The sequence below is a fragment of the Diabrotica virgifera genome, chromosome 4, assembly GCF_917563875.1.
Source record: "Diabrotica virgifera virgifera chromosome 4, PGI_DIABVI_V3a".
Taxonomy (NCBI): Eukaryota; Metazoa; Arthropoda; class Insecta; order Coleoptera; family Chrysomelidae; genus Diabrotica; species Diabrotica virgifera.
The window spans coordinates 248,134,756-248,157,067 of NC_065446.1; the positions used below are offsets into that span (position 1 = coordinate 248,134,756).

Consider the following 22,312-nt stretch of genomic DNA (forward strand, 5'->3'; position numbering starts at 1 on the left):
ATAAATCTTTATTTTTAGTTTTTACATAATATTTAACACATTAACTGCCGGCAAAGAAAACATTGGTACATAAATATTAGAAAACTCAGGTCATATACATATGACAAATCATTCATGAATGTGAATTTACCTTAAATGTATAAGATACCGCAGCCACTTGGGTCCCCATTCTAAGTTGACCTCTTTACAATTTGTAGGCATGTACAATGTGCGTTGTCTGATAAAAGTCTGAGAATTGGGAGGCATATCAGAGAGATCATACATTATCACAAACATCTTTACCACAGTTCCGAGCGGGTTGAACAGCGTCACTTGAACCGTGCCCATCTTGGGTACATTGTAACTCTTCTTGCCAATGTTTAGGTGTCCCTGAAAATTAAAATTGTTTTAAAAAACGATGAAATATAGGTTGATGTTTATTGAAAAGTTTAGTAAAATAAATTGCATTAAAGGTAACAGTTTTATGTGTTTTTAAAAGCTCTAAAATAAAAGATGGTTTCTAATGAAAAAGTGTGAATTACTGTTTTAATGATGGGAGGCTACGGCGATAGAAAAATCTTATAGTAAAGTAGTAGTAGTAGAATCAAACTTATTCAATGATAATTTCCCAAACCATTCTTAAATCCATAAGGCTACGTTACAAAAAATTGTAAGGTTGTTTGAGGAAACTGGACGAGTAAGATAGTATTCGAACAAATAGACCAAACTTATTTTTAACCATTTTTTCCTATTTAACATCATTTTTATTTTTCATAGCACATATTCGATTTTATGATTTTTTATTTCTCTTTATTTATAAGCATGTATGTGTGTGTGTCCTTGGTTTTCTTGACTGTGGAGTTAATCCATTAGCCGAACTTATTTTGCTCTGGAGACATGTTTACAAACATTGGCTATGGTTGATATCATACTATCTACCGTGATAACAATGATTTACACTTCAATATTTATTTACATTTGCAGTTATTTTTGATTACTATGTGCTATATAAACATGTATATAATTATTTTTTGTTGTTTATTTTTTTTTATTATTTTTTTTTTGTTTTTTTTGTCTTTTTTTATTTTTTCATTTTTTTTATTATTTTTTTATTTTTTTTATTTATTTTTTTTTCCTTCATTATTATATATATTATTCAACGATTAAAAGAATTAACGAGGAACACAATTGCTCAGGGGTCTTTCAGAGCAAAAGACACAAACATGACCAGACCACGGAAAATAGGTACACAATTGGGTTAAACAAAGGAATCTTAAATATAGGTTTTCACAATTTTAGTTTAATATTAAGAATGTGTTTAATTAAATGTATGATAGAGAAAGCAATATCTGCATTTCAAAAAATGGCTTAGCTATTCAAATGTCATGATTTATCAATACCCATAAAAATCACGTTACTACGATGTTATATATTTCCTCTAATGTTGTACGAAGTTGAGTCGTGAACTCTCACAGGCGCCACCTTCAAGAATATTGAGGCTTTAGAAATGTGACTTTATCGTCGAATCCTGAAGATATCTTCAGACCACGTTACTAATCAGGGTGTTTTGTTGAGAATGCAAAAAGAAAAAGAGCTGTTGACCACAATAAAAACAGCCAAAATCGAATACCTCGGCACATCATGTAGACCAGGGCGCATCTGTACAAATATTAGTACATTTGGACGTTGAGAGGTGACTCAAATTTTTTTGCAGAAATTGCTTGAAAATAACTCAAATAATAATATTTGAGTTATCCTCCCTCTCAAAAAGGTCCGGAACATTGTTTAAATAATCAAAATGTCAAAAAATGAAGGAAAAATTCGACTTTTTTCTTGGTTTTTTGATAATAACTTTAAAGGTATTCATTTCCGAGAAAAGTTGTACTGAAATAAAAGTTGCGTAATTAAATTTCCTACAATATAGAATTGGTTAAAAATTTAAAAAATACTCACCCTTGTTGCAAAATAGCAATAATTGCGAAAAAACCTTACAAAAACAAGTATTCGCATTTTACGTTTTTCAACCATTTATGCTACACTTAGGAGCTTCATATTTCATCCAGAAAAACTTTATGATATGATAAAATAAGACTGTAAATTTAGTTAAAATCAGTTCAACAGATTTTGCAAAATAAATTTTGCAATCCAGCTTTCGCAAAAAAAATTCATTTTTTCAAAATGTTACAGGACTAAAAATAAAGCAAATAGCAAGTTCAATTTGTTTTTGCTTATAGAAGTGTACTGTGCCTTTCATTTGCAATTCGCAAAATTAAAATCGATTAACTACCACGGCGTCAGGAAATTTTTTAAATAAACATTAGTTATTGGTGCTATCCGCAGGACAGCGGATAGTTTGCTTTGATTGGGCATTCCAATGAACTTTGATAATGATTGGTACATTTTAATTTTTATTACATTTCGATATAAATAAATAAATTTGTTTTTTGCAAAATAAAAACACATACTCTATCCTTTGAAATAACACTTTTTTTAGCAAAAACTTTCTTTGTTCATATATTTTAACTTAGAGAATAAAAGTTTATTATTTTTAAACATATGCAATTGTTTAAACAATATTTCACAAACAATAATAAAATTAGTTTGATTTTTGTGGAATTAAAATATTAAAATAAAACAAAAGATAGAGTAAGAAAATAATATATTAGATAAAGATTCGAAGAAATTTTGGTGGAAATCAACTTGTGTGAATCGAACACCGCTGTCCTGCGCGTAGCGCCAAAAATTAATGTTTATTTAAAAAATTTCCTGACGCCGTGTTAATTAATTGACTTTAATTTTGCAAATTGCAAATGAAAGGTATAGTACACTTCTATAAGCAAAAAAAAATTCAACTTGCTATCTGATTTATTTTCAGTCCTGCAACATTTAAAAAAAATGAATTTTTCGCGAAAGCTGGATTGCAAAATTTATTTTGCAAAATCTATTAAACCGATCTTAATGAAATTTACAGTGTTGTTTTACTATATCATAAAGTTTTTCTGGGTAAAATATGAAGGTCCTAAGTATATTATAAATGGTTGAAAAACGTAAAATGCGAATACTTGTTTTTGTATGGTTTTTTTCGCAATTATTGCTATTTTGCAACAAGGGTGAATATTTTTTAAATTTTTAACCAATTCTATATTGTAGGAAATTTAATTACGCAACTTTTGTCTTAGCAGAACTTTCCTTAGAAATGAATAGTTTTAAAGTTATAATCAAAAAACCAATAAAAAAATCGAATTTTTCCTTCATATTTTGACATTTTGATTATTTAAACAATGTTCCGGGCCATTTTGAGTGGGAGGATAACTCAAATATTATTATTTGAGTTATTTTCAAGCAATTTCTGCAAAAAAATTTGAGTCCCCTCTCAACGTCCATCTCAAAACAGATGCGCCCTGGACTAATAAGGAACAGCTAGAGATATGGTGTGCTGCAACTAATTTTGCAGTGAAAAGTAGAATTAAAACGAGGACCACGAATGCGAAGGATTTCCTGGCTGAAAAATCTACGAGTACGTACGTGGTTCAACACAACAACCACAAATCTTTTCAGAGCAGCAGTGTGCAAAGTACAGATTGTCATAATGGTCGCCAACATCCGAAAAGGATAGGAAGAAGACTTTTGGTCCACTCTGTATAATAAAATCATAAAAAATTGAATATTTTCACTATATACTTACGAGGTAAGGTGACGAAACTTTATCCGTTTCTCCTAATGTGTAGAAAAATACTGTTACTGGCACAACGAGATGTTTAGGAACAAATGAACCACTAGCTCCCAGCTCGGCGGTAAAGCCTTGGACGGTTGAAACTGGTTCCAAGCGGCCATTGAGAACCGACTCTTCAAAGCTACCTACAGCACAAAGAAACAAACTACATGATTTCGATGTATTATGGCATAAATAGTTAGTGTTTTCTCGTTTATTTCGTTACTGTCTGACCCAATTCACTTTGTATTTGAGATTTGGATAAGCACTGGTGTCCCGACACTGAAAAGTAAAATGGACTCAAAAGACTATATACAGGGTGTTTCATTGGGAAAGTAACATACGTTAACTGCAGAAAGAGGACACTTAGGCGGTCTCAAAAATACCATACTTAATGGGACTTACTTCATTAATAACAAAGATACTGGGTGTTTTATCTATTTTGCCATTTTCTTATTTGGTTCATAACTTTTTAACCACACTGTATATTTATTTTATATTTGGCACGCAAATAGTATTTAAGGTGTACAATAAATTAGTTCATTTAAAACTGTAAAAAATCCAGGTCCGGACTAAAAAATATTGAAAAAATGTTCTGACCCAAAAACGACACCCTGTACATTATTTTTTTTTAAATAGATTGTGCATTTGAAAAGAGGATGAAAAACTAAATTTAGTGGCATGCTTTGAATTGTCGGCAAAATTATTTTTCTGATATGAACATTTTGAACTTGAATTATGAAATTATGCGAATTGCGAGAACTCGAAGTAGAAAAAAAAATTGAAATACTACTTATAACTTGTTAAACACACTGTATATTTATTTTATATTTAACACCGAATATTATTTATGGTGTCCAATCAATTAATTTATTTACAATTATAAAAAATCCAGGGCCGAATTAAAAAATATTGAAAAAATGCTCCTATCCAAAAACACCCTGTACATTAAGTTTTTTAAAAATTGATTCTGAATTTAAAAAGACTATGAAAAACTAAATTTAGTGGTATACTTTGAATTTTCGGCAAAATGATTTTTCTGATAAAGTTTTGAATTTGAATTCTGAAATTATGTTAATTGCGAGAGTTTGAGGTAAAAAAAACTAAAATGTTACTTAACTTTAATTAATACCATTAATTAATCGAAATTGGTAAAATTTTAACATTTAAGCGTTTTTTTGTAGTATGGCGACAAATAATTCATAACAAATATTCAGCTTTAATTAATGAATAAATAATAAAGAGTCCACAAAAAATACATAACTTTAATTAACAAACTCTCTTAAAAATTAACAAAAAAAAACAGAAATTTTTTTTCAAAAAATAACTTATTAAAACTATAGTAATTGTTCAAAATGACCACCACCTTGTTGAAGGCAAAGTCTTGCTCTTTTTGTTAATTGTCTGACTGACTTCATATCTCGCTATTCTTTATTTTTTGGAAGGCGTCTCGAATCCGGTCAAAAAGTTCGTCCCTACTATTTATTTCCTCGTTATAAAATTTACATTTTAGTTATCCAAAAGTTATTTTTCAGCAATTTTTTTTCTGTTTTTTTAATTTTTAAGATAGTTTGTTGATTAAAGTTATGTATTTTTTGTGGACTCTATAATTTATTTATTAATTAAAGGTGAATATTTGTTATGAATTATTTGTCGCCATAATAAAAAAATACTAAAATATTTTTAGATTAAAGAATGGTATTAATTAAGATTAAGTCACATTTTAATTTTTTTTACTTCGAGCTCTCGCAATTCACATAATTTCAGAATTCAAATTCAAAATTTACCCGAAAAATCATTTTGCCGAAAATTCAAAGTATACCACTTTTAGTTCTTCATGCTCTTTTAACGTACAAAATCCATTTTAAAAAATTTAATGCACAGGGTGTTTTTTTTTGGGTCGGAACATTCATTTTTCCAATATTTTTTAATCCGGACCTGGATTTTTTATAATTGTAAATAAATTAAATGATTGGATACCTTAAAAAATATCCGGTGTTAAATATAAAATAAATATACAGTGTGGTTAACAAGTTTAAGTCGTATTCCAACTTTTTTTCTACTTAGAGCTTTCGAATTCACATAATTCAGAATTCAAATTCAAAATTTCATCAAAAAAATCATTTTGCCGAAAATTCAAAGTATACCACTAAATTTAGTTTTTTATCCTCTTTTCAAATGCAAAATCTATTAAAAAAAATAATGTACAGGGAGTTGTTTTTGGGTCAGAATATTTTTCCAATATTTTTTAGCCCGGACCTGGATTTTTTACAGTTTTAAATGAACTAATTGATTGTACACCTTAAATAATATTTGCATGCCAAATATAAAATAAATATACAGTGCGGTTAAAAAGTTATGAACCAAATAAGAAAATGGCAAAATAGATAAAACACCCAGTATCTTTGTGATTAATGAAGTAAGACCAATTAAGTATGTTATTTTTGAGACCGCCTAAGTGTCCTCTTTCTACAGTTAACGTATGTTACTTTCCCAATGAAACACCCTGTATATAAGCACTGGTGTTGACGGTGTGTAAACCGGGAGCTATCAGTCGTAGACCGAATATAGCAGAGCAAACGTAATGGATTCTACACGGAGTATATTCGTTTCCTGTCTCGGTTACGAGTTGCACGCTATCAAATATAAATACAAAAATACGTTCCACGGTATCAAATACAAAGTTAATTTCGTCACACACTACATTGCATTAACTATTGACTGGAGTATATAAATATGGAATATTAGGCGCAGCGATTGAATGGTAATGACGTTCGATGTCATCATCGCAGGTATAGCTTTGTTTTCCTTTGCCATTCAGTTGCACGTTTTGAAGTGCATATCCGCTGTGAGCTCGTAGGTAGAGGGGATATTTAAAAGTACGTGAGCGCTAGTTGTGACAAATCAGTGAACTGCGGTTGGAAATTTGATATAAATGTCACAGTGATTAATTTAAAATATTGAAATTAAAAACATTAATTGGAAACAATATTAGTTGGCCAAAGATGTGGCATATATTTTTACCTTAAATATACTCACGTTTTAAATAGTGAAATTTGGTTTTTTAATATTTTATAATATTGTACTGATTTACGCGGTTGACTTTACTATTTTATTATTTATGTTATGAGGCACTAAGTTTAATTTAAATAAAGGAAGACTTACTTTATATTATTTTATTTTACAACACTTATTTAATTTATTTAATACTTACAAATAACTCAAACTAACACATCTAATTTATTTACAATCTCAAATCTGTGATTTTACTAACTAAAACATAATTCGAATAACTAATACATTTTAAAATACAAGGCGAACAACTCAATTCGAAATACAATAATTATTATTACGCGTCGATAACTGACTGGCCTGCTAAATGAATCTTTCGTTCTTATATACTTAGGTATCCCTCGTTCCGAATGCCGTGGAAAGGAATGGTTTTATCTCGTAACGACGAGAAGCATCGGAAAGAAATAGGCCAGGTTGTGAGCGGCCTATAAATAGTGCCACAATAAAATTAATATATTAATCTAAGCCCCATTTACACGATAATTGTGAAAGTATCGGAAGTAGAAAAGAAGGAAAATAATATTCACAGTCAATATAATATAACAAAATGATAAGCAAAATCTTAAAAAAATAATTTAATTACTTCTTTGCGTTGTAAATATTACACGATAAGAATTAAATAATAAATTTGAAACAATTATTTGCTATTATTCGCAATACTTTTCTCATTAAATTTCCAACCGAAGTTGCACTAGTAATCCGCTAGTTGGCCATACCAGCGAAGCTCACAGCGTATACAATGAAAATAACGCAAAATGTGGAAAACATACGCAAAACAAACATGTGAATACGCTGTGAACTAAAAAGAGATGAAACCAGTAGAGGTATACAATTATCGATAGAAACCTATAAATTTACATTACATTGTTTTCCACCTATAGATGTATCTGAGGAGTATGAAAACTGTCACTGTGACAGGAGAATTACAGGAGAATTTTAAAAAATTTTCCTGTCACAGATGTCTAAATGTGGAAAACTATGTAATGTAATGTATTGTGTTTTCCATCTTTTGCGTTATTTTGGGGAATACCACTGTACTATATTTGCTATGATTTGGTTACTTATATAAAAAAGTTTTTGAAGGAAACAGTTATACAAGATACAAGAAAAATTGAGGAGAGTTTAGGAAGGTCAGGATACATTTTAATCAATTTTAAATTAAGTAGGTAGACGAATCAAAACAATAAATATTGCTCATATATCTCTGTCAGTAATATTTGAAAGAAATAAAGAGTTTGTAAAAATCACAAAATGCAAAATAATGCTGTTCTAGACAAATTGTCGATTCCTATAAGTTTATAAATAATGGTAATAAACTATTAATAATTAATACTAACACATATTAACTATAAAATAAATTGTACAGGGTATGTTGAACCTAAAAAATGTTTGGTCTATATTATACAGGGTGTTAGTAAATAAGTATGAAAAACTTTAAGGAATAATTCTACATGAAAAAATAATGACAGTTTGCTCTATAAACGTATGTCCGCAAAAGCTTCGTTTCCAAGACACGGGGCGTTAAATTTTTTTTTTCAAACTGCGAATTTTTTTATTGCTTTAAGACCGGTTAAACTATGAAAATTAAATTTGGTGGGTTTCAAGAGGTAGTTATTGCGCATTTTTTGTCAAACAAATAACAATTTTATATTCATCATTGGCACGCCTACGGGTAATGGTCTGAATTTTTTTAAAGAAAAAAAATAGTAAGCCACTGAGATATTTCAAATTAAAAATTATTTTTGTATTCCACGTTTAGTTTATGATAAAGAACCTTTCTTGTCTTTTTTTGATATGGTGCACCGTTTTTATGCAAAAAAATAAAACATCTTCGCGCGTATTTTTCATTTCGTAATACATTATCGAGAACTTTCCATAATAATAATGCCTAACTAGAACACTAACAGAAAATATTTCTAAAAAGATTTTAACTATGTGCAAGGCTACAACAAATGTTCAAAATTACCTCCTTTAAAGGTGACAGAGTAATTTTATATTCATCATTGGCGCGCGTACGGGTAATGACCCGAATTTTTTAAAGAAAAAAATAGTACGCCACTGAGATTTGTCAAATTAAAAATCATTTTTGAATTCCTCGTTCAATTTACGACAAAAAATCGTTTTTGTATTTTTTTCATATGAGGCGCTGTTTTTATGCAAAAAAATAAAATATCTTAACGTTTACAAAGTATTTGAAATAAGTTTCTATGCATATGGAATCTACCTCGAATAATTTGTAAACGTTAAGATGTTTTATTTTTTTGAATAAAAACGGCGCCGCATATGAAAAAAAAACAAGAATGATTTTTTGTCGTAAATTGAACGAGGAATTCAAAAATGATTTTTAATTTGACGTTTCTCAGTGGCGTACTATTTTTTCTTTAAAAAATTCAGCCCATTACCTGTACGGGCGCCAATGGTGAATATAAAATTATTCTGTCACCTTTAAAGGAGGTAATTTTGAACATTTGTTGTAGCTTTGCACCTAGTTAAAATCTTTTTAGTAATATTTTCTGTTATTGTTCTACTTTGGTATTATTATATTGCAGAGTTCTTGATAATGTATTGAGAAATGAAAAATACGCTCGAAGATGTTTTATGTTGAAGTTATACTTCTTTAGGCTCGATTGAGGGCGATTTTTTTCTATTCTGCGCGCATGCGCACGTGCGTTATACGGGCTCTGATTGGGTGTTGAAATGATCTGTCAATAATAATTGTTCAATATGGAGGTAAACAAATGTATAATATATTAGTTTTATTGTTGTGAGGACAGAAACAAAAAAGTTTATAATTGTAGTGACTTTTTAAATAGTTTTTAAAAGCAACAGGTATGTAATAATAATTGTAAATGTTTCAGTATCGCAATAAAAAAATTACATAACCTATTTGGAAAATGTAAAATAAACCTACCTAACCAACAAAGTTACCAACCAACTGTTACGAACATAAAACAGTACTATATGCTTTGTTCATAGACTTTAAGCAAGCTTACGACACAGTAAATAGACAGCAGATGTACGAACTGATGAAAGAATTGGGGATACCAAGTAAAATTGTCAGGATGATAAAGATGACGATGGAAAACACAACAAACGAAATAGCTTGGAAAGGGTATACATCCAAAAAGTTTGAAACCAAGGAAGGATTACGACAAGGAGACCCACTATCAACAATGGCATTCAATCTAACATTGGAAGGAATAATCAGGAAAAGCAGAATAAACATGCAAGAAACGATATTTAAAAACGGCCACCAATGCATAGCATTTGCAGATGATCTGACGCTATTAGCAACAAGCAAAAAAGAACTACAAAAGTTAATGAAAAACATAATAACAGAAGCCAAAAAATTCGGACTTAAAATAAATTAAGAAAAGACAAAATATATGATAATGGGAGAGATCCAAAAAGAAAAAGAGAATAACATCATAGTACAAATAGATGGAGAAAAAACATACTCGTTTAAAAGAGCCAAAGAAATTATTTACCTGGGAGCCAAAATAGATGAAAATGGTCATGAAGAAGGGGAGATAAAGGCAAGAATAGCTAAAGGAAATAAAAAATATGGAGCATTACGCACATTATTGAAATCCAAATACGTATCAAGAAAAACAAAAATAAGAATTTATAAGACTGTTATCAGACCTACAGTAACATACGCAAGCGAAACATGGGTGCTCAAAAAGTCAGAAACAGACCTGTTAGAAAGATGGGAGAGAAAAATGCAAAGAGCAATATATGGAGGTGTGAAAATAGAAGGTCAATGGAGAAGAAGAACCAATAAAGAATTGGAAGAACTATATCAAGAGCCAACGATTACGACGACGATCAAAGCACAGAGAATACGATACTTGGGGCACATAGAGAGAATGGGAAGTAAACGAATGCCAAAAATGGTACTTTCACGAAGACCAATACAAAAGAGGAGGAAAGGCAGGCCAAGGAAAAGATGGAAGGACAGTGTATATGAAGACTTGAAGAAAAGTAACATTGAGAGATGGAAAGAACTAGCATTGGACAGAAGGAGATGGAGAGAGGTTGTGAAGGAGTGTATAAAAAGACTGAAGTGTATTTAAATAAAATTTATAAGTTATGTAAGTTATATTAAGTTATTTACTATATTATTTATGTAATCAGAAATGTAAACATTTTAGCCCTAGGCCTACAAGGCCTGTTGCGCTTAATAAATAAATAACCAACAAAGATTCTAAAAATATTCATCTAATATTGTTTTCTTGCTCTGTTTTGTTGGGTTGTAATATTTAAATTCCGTAGACATCAAACTAATGTGGTTAATTCGGAACTGTCAAGTTGTTCAGTTGCTCTATCTTCCAGTAAAATGCATATGTCCCCGTAGCCGATATCTAAAGGTGCTGGAATTTGAACACAATGTACGTGGGTTCAATCTCCAATACAAACTTTTATTTTTTTCATACATTTTATGATTGTAACTATATTATTATATAATTTTTTTTTAAGAAAATACGTATTTAGTTAAAATTTTTGGCAACCATTATTGTTCAGAAATCATTTCTTTGTGGCATTTTTCAATGTGTTTGTGTGTGTTTTATTCTCTTATAAGTATAACTTCTTACGTGCGTACAAAGTACACACACTCTTTTTTTTTCGCATAAAAACGGTGCACCATAGGAAAAAAATACAAGAAAGGTTCTTTTTCATAAATTAAATGTGGAATACAAAAATAATTTTTAATTTGAAATATCCCAGTGGCGTACCATTTTTTTCTTAAAAAAAAAACAGACCATTACCCGTAGGCGCGCCAATGATGAATATAAAATTGTTACTTGTTTGTCAAAAAATGCGCAATAACTACCTCTTGAAACGCATCAAATGTAATTTTCATATCTCAACCGGTCTTAGAGCAATAAAAAAATTGGCAGTTTGAAATAAAAATTTCAACACCCCTTATCTCGGAAACAAAGCATTTGCGGACATACGTTTATAGAGCAAACTGCCATTATTTTTTCATGTAGTTTCCTTTATGTAGTCATCCCTTAAAGTTTTTCATACTTATTTACTAACACCCTGTATAAATGTTGTTTACTATGAAGTGGAGGGTTTTCGGTCAAAGGTTGGAGAATAAAAAAAGGATATCAGTTAATTCATCCCTCTATTAGAAGACGTTTCGTGTCCTAATCAGTTCACATCCTCAGTTCATCTCCAAGTAAGTAAAATAAGCATACATCCATAGAGAACAAAATCTTGTGGCTTTACCATACAAAAGATAGGCAGCAAAATAAGTGTTTTTCAAAACCATTTTTCAATAGGTTGGTCATCGAATTTAAAAAATCAAAAAATATTAGATTATGAAAGCTTTCCAAAGCAATTCCATTTTGATTTTATATTTGTTTATGGATATTTTAAACTGACTTTTTCAATATAAAATCAAAACGGAATTCAAGCGCGTAAAAATGACATTTTTCAAAAATAGTGCAGTCACTGAAGGTTTTCACCTCCGATTTCGTTGAATCTCCATCGATTTTCATGAAAATTGGTGTGTAATTAGAGGATACCTCAAGGAACAAAGGTGACATGATGCCAACTTGCGCTTTTACCCTAGGGTTGGATGCCACCCCTTCTCGGGGGTGAAACTTATTTTATTAAAAATAATACCATAAGTCGATAGAGGGACAAATTATAAGCAAAATTTGTTATATAAAGTTATTAAAATAAATCAACACTTTTTGAGTTATTAAAGACCAAAGATTTTATTTTTTCGTAAAAATATGTATGTTTTAAATCGGTTTTTCACGTATAAATCAAAAACTATAATCTTTTACAAAAAAGTTATTATTACTGAAATTGAAGATAATAAAAAATTGAATACATTCCTCACATAAAGAACTAAATTAATGTTAGTTCAAAGTGAGTTATTGGCAATTGAATGTGTATTTTTTTCGACGAGTACTCAAATCTAAGTATTCAAGCTTAAATAACGGGAAAACGATGCAATGTATAAAATATTCCTGCTAAACATTTGCCAAGGTACTTCGGAATACCTATTTAATGAGCTTCAGAACAAGGTAATAGCGTCAAAATTAAGCAAGTTATAATGAAAATAAAAGAACCGTTTCGAATTTTTTAGGAAAAAGTGAAAAATAAAACATACGCCATTTCCACAAAAATTAAAATTTATAGTAGGTAATCCTTACAAGAACTTCTTTATATTAGCATAAGTAATGTTTTCGATAATTTTGACCGGTTTAGAATGCATATTTTTGAAAAAAAGATATAATTTAAAAAAATCATAATTTTTAAAATTATTGTAATTCTCATATTCTTTTGATAATAACTCCAAAAATACTCAATATACGTAACAAATTATATATAACCAAAGTTTTGTTTTTTCTATGCCAAATATTTTACCTGTTTTACTATTTCTATAGGGTAAAAAATAACCGAGATAGAAAAGTTTAAATCTTAAATTTTGCTGTGGGAACCATGCAACCGGGGTCATTGAACCTTTACTTTTTAAAAAAGTAAGGGGTTCAAAAGATTAGGTTCAACGTGCTTAAATAATACTTGGAATTAACTTTCTAACAGTTTTTAGATGAACCTGATATCGTAAACACGAACGGAGTTATTAAAAAAAAACAATAACATTTTTTGGAAAAATTTTTAAAAGATAAAATTTGAAAAAATTTTGGAGCATAAATTTTAACGCTAACAACATATTCGGGGGCTCATTTAATAGATATTTTTAAGTACTTTGACAAATGTTTCATAAGTTTATGTTATAAAATGCATCAATTTCCCGTTATTTCAGCTTGAATACTTAAAAGTTTTTTACTCTCCGAAAAAAAATATAGTATATTCAATTACCTATAACTCACTTTTAGTTAACATAAAAAGGTTTTTGTAGTAAGCGGTTTATTTCATTTTTTATTACCTTCAATTTTGATAATTATAACTTTTTTGTAAAAACTTACACTTTTTGAGTTATTGATGAAAAATTGGTTAAAAACATGCATTTTTCTCAAGAAAAATTAGAATCTTTGATCTTTAACAACTCAAAAAGTTTTGATTTATTTTAATAACTTTATATAACAAATTTTGCTTGAAATTTGTCCCTCTATCGAAATATGGGGTTATTTTTAATAAAATAATTTTCACCCCCGAGAAGGGGCGACATCCACCCCCAGGGTAAAAGCGCAAGTTGGCACCATGTCACCTTTGTTCCTTGAGATATCCTCTAACCACTCACCAATTTTCATGCAAATCGATGGAGGTTCAACGAAATCGGAGGTAATAGCTCATATCCACCTTCAGTGACTCCACTAAAACTTCAGTTAATTATTTATCGCGTGTCCTGATCGTACTGAGACCTTAAAAATTGACCGAAATATATTAATATTAAGATAAATCCATAATTAAAACAATAAAATAGGTTATTGGAGACATACCCTGTATGAACAAATCATTAAAAGATACCTAAAAATAAATTAATAGTAAAATACTTTGAGAAAAATTCAAAGAAGTACGTACATCGTGGGCTACCGCGTATCCAGGGTGTGTAACAACAATAGATAACGCCCGTCAATCATTGAAATTGTATGTATTACCAACCTAATAAACCTGCCGAGTGGCCTCTTCGGCGGTACTTGACAGGTGACACACCGCCTTTGTGAGTCAACAGTGTCTCGGGGCTACACGGAGACGCTATGCTGCCGTCGCTCTCGCTTTCGTCGTCTGTCGAGAAACTGGTCGAGAACAGGGCGCTAAAATAAAAAAAAAATGTGATAAAGTTTAGCATACAGAAAAGGGCACCCCCCGTAAAATACCTACGCAAAATGCCCTCACTCCCAGAATTCAATTTTTTCATTCTTTTAAGTTCTATGTGGTTAAAAAATAAAACAAAGCGCAATTTTAATCCTCCACCCCTTCCCCTTCCCCCTCATAACACCAACAAAAACATAATCTTTTATGTTGTGTTTTACTTCAAATTATATATAACCTATAAAAAACCTAGATTTAATCAATTTATGGTGGTACTCCACCCTCAGGAACGTCCCATGTTGGTTGGCTGGGGTAGTTACCCCCTATGAAAGGGGTTGATGAAGTAGACACTATTTGCTGAATACTTATTTATTTATAATACTCTAAATACCACAGTAACTAGTTGGTGCGTTTGGAAATCTGACTGCCTAATTATGTATCTGAATCCCGAATGATAATAATTGATAATAGAATGATTCACGATGTTATTTTGTAACTATAATTAAACTACAAAGTGTTGATGTTTTTAATGCTTACTCGGCTTGGCCGTGAATTAAGAATAATATTGAATAGCTGACAAAGCGTTATTGAAACTAGTGCACTCGTGTTGAGCAATCGATGTCACCTCATTATTTAACAACAAACGTGATGTTTATTTTGTAAGACATTTAAAAATTAAATGAATATGTGTTACTCTTATTTTGGATGCTGATTATCCTGTAGAAATTTTAAAGTCTATAAAAAGGGGAAATCCCCCAAAAAACCTAAAATCCCCCAAAAATCTTAAAAAACTTAAAAAGCTTAAAACAGGTCTTGTCTTCAGAGGATGAAAAATATATATATTATAAAACTTTCAGAGAAAAATATTAAATGGACCAGAGTTGTAGCGAATTAAACGCAAAAAACGTGATTTCATTTTTTTATTTTTAGGGTAGGTAAAATTGAGATTTTGACAATGTTCCCCCGCATAAAATTCAAAATAAACCTCATTTTCGTTTTCAGCACCATCAAAAACATAAAGTACGACCAAAATTACCCATTCACCACACGGTGGTCAGTATCTGGTCATTAATATACTAACCTTTTTATTGCTGAAACTGAGTTGATAGAAGAATCGAAATCGAAACACGACTTTCCCCTCCTCACAGGCGCAGGACTACTGGTCAACGGCAAACCAGTCCTCGAATGGAAAACCATCGAAGCAGCGTTATCTAGATCTTTCCTGAACTTGGCTTGCTCCACCTGGCTCGGTACCTCTCCCTTGCAAACGCCATCATCATCGAACTGGATCTTCTGTCTAACGTGAGCTCTCTTTCTAAGATCAACATTAGAAATGTCTCTAATTTTCTTCTCTTTCAAAATTGGAACAGGACTATCACAATGTTTATCTACGTATACTCTAAAATTAGGTTTATCTCTAATATCACTTTCTCGCTTATCACAATTCGCTATATCACTCTCGCTTGTACTCTTTTGGCCGCTGCGTTCTATGGCCTCGAGCAGCAGCTGGCCCTTGTCCTTGTTGAGATCATTTTTGGCTACGAGAAGCGACCTCTGGCAGCAGTTTTGGTTATTTGGTTTATCGGAAGCATAAAAGTTTGAGTTGTGGATGAACGTGTGGAGCTTTGGCCTGTTTTTGCTCGTCGACGCTTCGCAAGAGACGCTGGACTTACTGCAGAGGCGCTTCACGTTTAGTTTGTTGTCTATTTTGACGTTCTCTTCTTCTTCCAGGTCTTCGCATCGGTGTTTGCCCTAAAACATTAAAGTTCGTGTTAAATTGCTGTTAATACATCAAACATTGCTAACTTTTACTAAAAAAGGTGCAATTATAATCTGGTTATGGTCCGATTCAAACGGACGCATAGATTTAATGACATCATAACCCACTGGTACAAACTTGACGGCAAACAAATTCAACACTTTTCCCCATATATTAGTTTTGTAGAAAAATTAGTAGAAAGCGCTGTTGCCAAATAAAAAGCATATATTTATTTATTTACCACAACAGCTACCGGCTACACTGTTTGTCTTTGTTTTTAAGAATATGAAATAAAAATAAGTATCTGTACCTTGAGTGTCAAACTCATGTTGTCCTATAGAAGGTTATGTAAGATTTTTGTTTATAAATTTGACGTTGGTTAAAATATAAACTGCCATATGAAACTGTCTACAAACTAAATTCTGTTACTTTAGTTTCTCGATTTGATTTTGATTCAAATTGATGGATATTTTAATTGAATTATATTAAAACAATAATATATCCTGTATTTGGGCTTCCCAGATAATAATTTAAAAACAATGTTTTGACATTATATTCAACTTCCAATATTATGACAGACGTCAGTTACAATTTCCAATCTTACCAGATGTAGTAATGACGTCATATAAATTCGTCACTAATTCTAGCTAATGAAATGCTCGCTTTAATAGGGCTTTTCATTCACAGTCATTTGTTTCGAGCTGCTGTCAGGTGTCACATAATATATATCTACGTCATACGTTATTGGATATACGCTCTGAGCTTCGCTGGTATCGCTCCTAGCGGATTAGTAATGCAACTTTCACCGGTAATTTTTAAATTTATTATGTAATTGTTATCGCTTAATATGTACGCAACGCAAAAAAGTAATTAAATTGTAATCGATTTTTTTAAGATCTTGCTAATCATTTTGGCGTTCTATTGATGAAATATTAATTTCTTACTTCGGATACTTTCACAATTATCGTGTAGATGGCGCTAAGATTAATAGATTAATTTATAATTACATACTACGGAACATTAAAAAAACTTAAATTCAGTATTTAAAACGTAAGTATATTTAAGGTAAAAATATATACCATAGCTTTGACTAACTAATATTTTTATAATTGATGTTTTTATTGTTAATTTTAAATTAATCACTTTGACATTTATGTCAAATTTCCAGTAAACGTTTACAGACTTGTCACTACTGGCGCTCGCGAATTTTTAAATATCCCCTCTACGTACGAGCTCACAGCGTATACCAATGATACAAACCAAAGATGCATGCCGTAAATATATTAATATTATGTGACACATGACAGAAGCTCGAAACAAATGACACTCGATGAAAAGCCCAATAGGAATGACATGCCACAAAATATGATTATTCACTATATATTTTTTCAAATTTAGAATATGGCAACAAGGGGAAAATTACGTGCAACTTTTATTGTTTGACTTTTTCTTTATGTAGATACAAGCCATCAATGATGACAAACGTTTATTTTTATTAATCATTAATTATAATATAATGTAGGATGGAGACCAAGGAGGACGACACGACTTCAAACGAGATGGGTAGATGGCATAAGAGCAGTGGCAGGAAACCAGGTGGATTAGATTGGCTCAAGATAGAGAAGAAGAGAAGAATAATCTTCCAATAAAATAGAAGCAGAAGCAAGCAGTTGAATTAAAGTATGGTCATAGCAGTCATAGGATACTTCAGCAAAACTCTGGTAAAAGCACAAAAAGTGTCACCAGGAAGGAGTTATTGAGATTGTCAAGATAGTAGACTACCATTCGTTCCTCTACGGCAGAAGACTCTTAAATCAGAAGAAAGATTGAGATCTAAAGATTGTCCGCAAGTGGCTGCACAACGGAGCTAGGCCACAGTCGCAGGAGATTGCCACATGTGGGCAAGCAGTGAATTGGTCTGCGAGGGGACTGCGAGGTGACGTCATCAATCGTAAATGGGAGAGTCGAGATGGAACAAGGACAGTACCCCAAGTTTTCCCCCCAAGGACATGTGTATGCGATTGTTTTTGGGGGGAATTTGTTGCTGAGAGAAGCATATATTTGGACACATTAACATGTGTCTGGACTGAATAATTTGACTACCGTGCAGGTGTGTATCTTGTGACGCGAGACGTTAACATCGAGCATTTGGGGTCGTATGAATGCAAACTTCTTCGTTTTCCCTTCATTTACACGTATTATTTAATATATCTGTAATAATTTGTGAAATATATCTTCCTAAAACCTAATGTTTCTTTTATTTTTTTTTTTTTTATAATAACCCTATACTGTTGAATCAAAAGCAAAATAATAAAAGTAGTGTTACCTTTAGTTTGCAAGGAATATGCATCCTATCGTCAAGTAGTTTATTATTGATATCCATGTCATAAGCCGTTTTCATTGCGCAGTTATTGCAAGTTATCTTTGGAATTGTGGCACTTCTCGGCAAACTTAAACAGGAAACGTGGAGAACCGTACCGTTACCTAAAATCAAACATTTGATATAACATAATATAAAGAAGCTAGCTATAAATGTAAAATTAAGAAAAATAATGCACACAATTTATGTATATATACTCAGTGACATTAAAAGTGTTAATTAGGCCCACTTAGACCCAGAAGGAATAATTTCTTGAACTGTCTCCTTCCCATCATATCCCACACATGCTCCATAGGATTTAAATCCGGTGAACGGGTTGGCCACGGCAAAATATTAACGCCAGTTTCTTAGAGAAAGTCCATAGTTCGACGCCCAATTTGATGACGCGCGTTGTCTTGCTGAAAAAGGACGTATCGACGGCCGTCTAGATAAGGCAATAAAGTGGTTTGTAAAATAAAATAAAAATATTGCCTCGAATAAACACAAGTAGTCCTCGAATAAACACATTACTCCAACTGTCCTGTGAACAAGCCTCTCAACAGCAAACCGGATATCTCGCCGCTTTCCACGGCGGCGTCTTACCATCCTACGACCATCATACATTCCTAAACAAAATCACAATTCATAGCTGAATGCTACATTATGCCATTAAATGCTGCCGTTCTCTGCACCAATTCAAACGTTGATGACAGTGGTTTGCAGTTAAAGGAAGCACTAGTCGTGGGCAGAATGAAACCAGTTCAAAGGCGCTAACGCGATAGTGTAGTGTACGCATAGTAACAGGGCTATCTTCTACAACAAACCATCGGTCAGATATTTGACTCGTAGTAGCAAAATGGTCTCGCAGACCCTAGTCTAAAGCAGCTATCTTGACAATCTATGGTACGACTCTATTGACCAATTGGGCATAGCATGCTTAAAATATAGTCACTGTGTTGCCAAAATATTAAGTTCAAGAAATTATTCCTTCTGGATGTAACAGGTCTAATGTCACTGAGTATACTACATATTCTGAAGCTATTTTCTTGTGGCCACTATACCATACTATATGGTGACCAAAGCTAAAACGGGGAAAAAGGAAGATGATACAGAAACATCACTGGGGAAATTTGGTTTGAGAAACAGAAACGAGAGCGGTGAAACTTTATTTAATTTCTTGCTGGAAAAAATCTATTCCAAATGACTGGCTTCTTAGAGATGTTCTTAGAGATGAATCCTTAGAGATGTTGCAGTCTTAAGTCCTAGACGAATTTTCAACAGATAGTGACCACAGAATGGTAAAAGTCTCGATAGAAGTAGACCTTGGGAAAGAGAGATACCGCATGTTAAAAAAGAAGTCTACACATACCTGGGCAGAGTCTGATAATATAAATGAATGCACCAGAAGGATTCTCGAAAGCAATAAGAATACAGATTTAAATGTCAACACCCTGAATTACATTATAATAGAAGCTATAGAGGAAAGATACACTGCCAAAATAAACATACAACGAGAGAAGTCCCTAAACAAAAGCATTAATGGAAGAGAGCAGAAAATTGCAAAATAAGAGAAGTAAAGACCACCATGAATTTAGATAGATGGAGAACCGAAAGCACAAAAGTGAAAACCAACAAACAGTTGAAGATATCAATCAAAGACATCAGATAATATTTATCTTAATTGAAGAAAATTAACAATGGCAAAAAATAAATCAAGAAATTTTAGAAAATTCATGAAAAAAATTATGGCAACCAAGGATCAGAATTGATGCCTGATATATCTACAGACGAACTAAGGAACGCTCTTGAGAAAATGAAAAGATATAAAGCTCCGGGATAAGATAATATTGTTCAACATGTCTGCAACATGGTGCAACTGTTCAACATGTCTGCATCAACACCAACAAGATGGCACAGTGCACTTACCATTTTATGACACAGAAATGGATCCAATAGACTTAGAGAACCATAAACCGGTTCACCCACCTCTACAAGTATAAATGGCGGCTGGTGGACCCAAAAAATTACAGTGTGGAGACCATGAGCAGACAGAATAAGCAGCGGTAGGCCACCTACATGACGGACAGGGACAGATGACGTCAAAAGAATCGCTGGGAATTGGCTACAGGAACACCGACAGAACTGGAAGAAATTAGGGGAAACCTATGTTCAAATTCGGACGCAGAAGACTGGATGATGATGATGATAATGATGATGATGCTAATAACTGTTGATGATGATGATGTTTTTATTGGGAATTACCACAATTTCAATTTGAAATACGTTTATTTTGACGTTTCGATTTCCACTTCGGAAGTGAAAGATTAAAAAAAAAGTGGTACTTTACAGTATGCAGTACTGTATTCTAACGCAAAGCTTCATACTATGTTTTCTGTATTTTTTAAATTTAAATAATATATTTAAAATTAAATAAAATAATTTAATTGTTTATTTGTTAATTTTTTATAGACTAATAAAATTGAAAAGTTTACATGTCGTATAACGGACTCCCTTCGTCGAGTAAATGGACTCTTCCAACTGTTTAATGTGACTGCAAACCACGAACCGCTATTTCGTATTTCGTGGCGGTACTTCCGTGACGCTCGCCTCAGCATTTTACTACAGAGAAAAATTAATACAATGCCAATATAGATAATACTACAAAAAATATTGAAAATTTTGTCCACTTGTTCAATCACAAATTAGTCCATTAATTTGTAATCTCACATTAATCATAACTTCCTAAATTTTTATAGTTTCACCGTGTATAATTGTGAAAAATATCGATTAATAGCTTAATTAGAGTTTATTCAACTTCCTGCAAGCTGAATAAATTGTTAAATAGTGTTATTTCTAATTGTACTTCATAGTGTTGCAATCACTTCCTAGTTTTATATTGTATTTGTAAGCTTTTAAAGTTCAAAGTTTTTGTTACTATGTAAAAAATAATAAAACTTATCGATGAGTAGTATATTTTTGGTGAGATTATAAATTAGCAGTTCGGACTATTGAGTCGCAGTATATTTAGAATAGTTACCTCATTAAACACGCATATAGTAAGTCATTGTTTGAAGTTACATCGACAGAATGTAATTATCAGTAGCTATCAATTTAGGACAGTCTATTATAACATTTTACCTAACCAAACTAACCAACAACTTTAATGTAATACTTCAGTAGTGCCAATAAAACCATTTTTTTATTCCACGACTTCAACATTTACTTATCATGTTATCATTGTCTTCTCTGGAGTAAACAAAATAATATGGTTTTGCGACTACGCAATTTTTTTAATAAAATAATGTATCAAAATCTCAAAAAATCTCCTTTTTTATACAAAGAAAGAAAACCATTTTCCTTAGATTATTTTTTTAATGATTTATATTTTCCAATCGTGTAGTAAGATTTTTCATCACGTGTTTAATTCTGTCCAATCAGATAATTATTATACCGGGAATAATCTACTTACATCCAGATTTAGCCATACGGCTCACACTCCCTCTACATTATTATTATTATACTGGGAATAATTTTTAAGTAAGTATTTTGTTTCTGTTTAATTACAACAAGTTTCCTACTTTTGACAACTGTCACATTTAGAAAAATGAATCATAATAAACTTTTACTTCTGCATCTAATGTCAAATTGTCACGAGGACAATAAAACTTTATTTATAAATAATTTTAACTAATAT

General features: G+C 31.5%; 1 protein-coding gene across 3 annotated transcripts in view; it reads right to left on the bottom strand.

Moving 5' to 3' along the window:
• The window catches only part of LOC114334081 (protein FAM214A), a 232,822-nt gene that overhangs the window by 24,727 nt on the left and 185,783 nt on the right, over positions 1 to 22,312 (bottom strand). For all 3 annotated transcript variants that reach the window (XM_028284099.2, XM_050649958.1, XM_028284107.2), the window contains 5 exons: positions 18,586 to 18,743; positions 15,582 to 16,252; positions 14,351 to 14,502; positions 3,665 to 3,837; positions 131 to 369 (listed from right to left, as the gene is read on the bottom strand). In XM_028284099.2, coding sequence (XP_028139900.1) covers positions 131 to 369; positions 3,665 to 3,837; positions 14,351 to 14,502; positions 15,582 to 16,252; positions 18,586 to 18,743 — 1,393 coding nt within the window. The remainder of the gene's footprint in view (positions 1 to 130; positions 370 to 3,664; positions 3,838 to 14,350; positions 14,503 to 15,581; positions 16,253 to 18,585; positions 18,744 to 22,312) is intronic.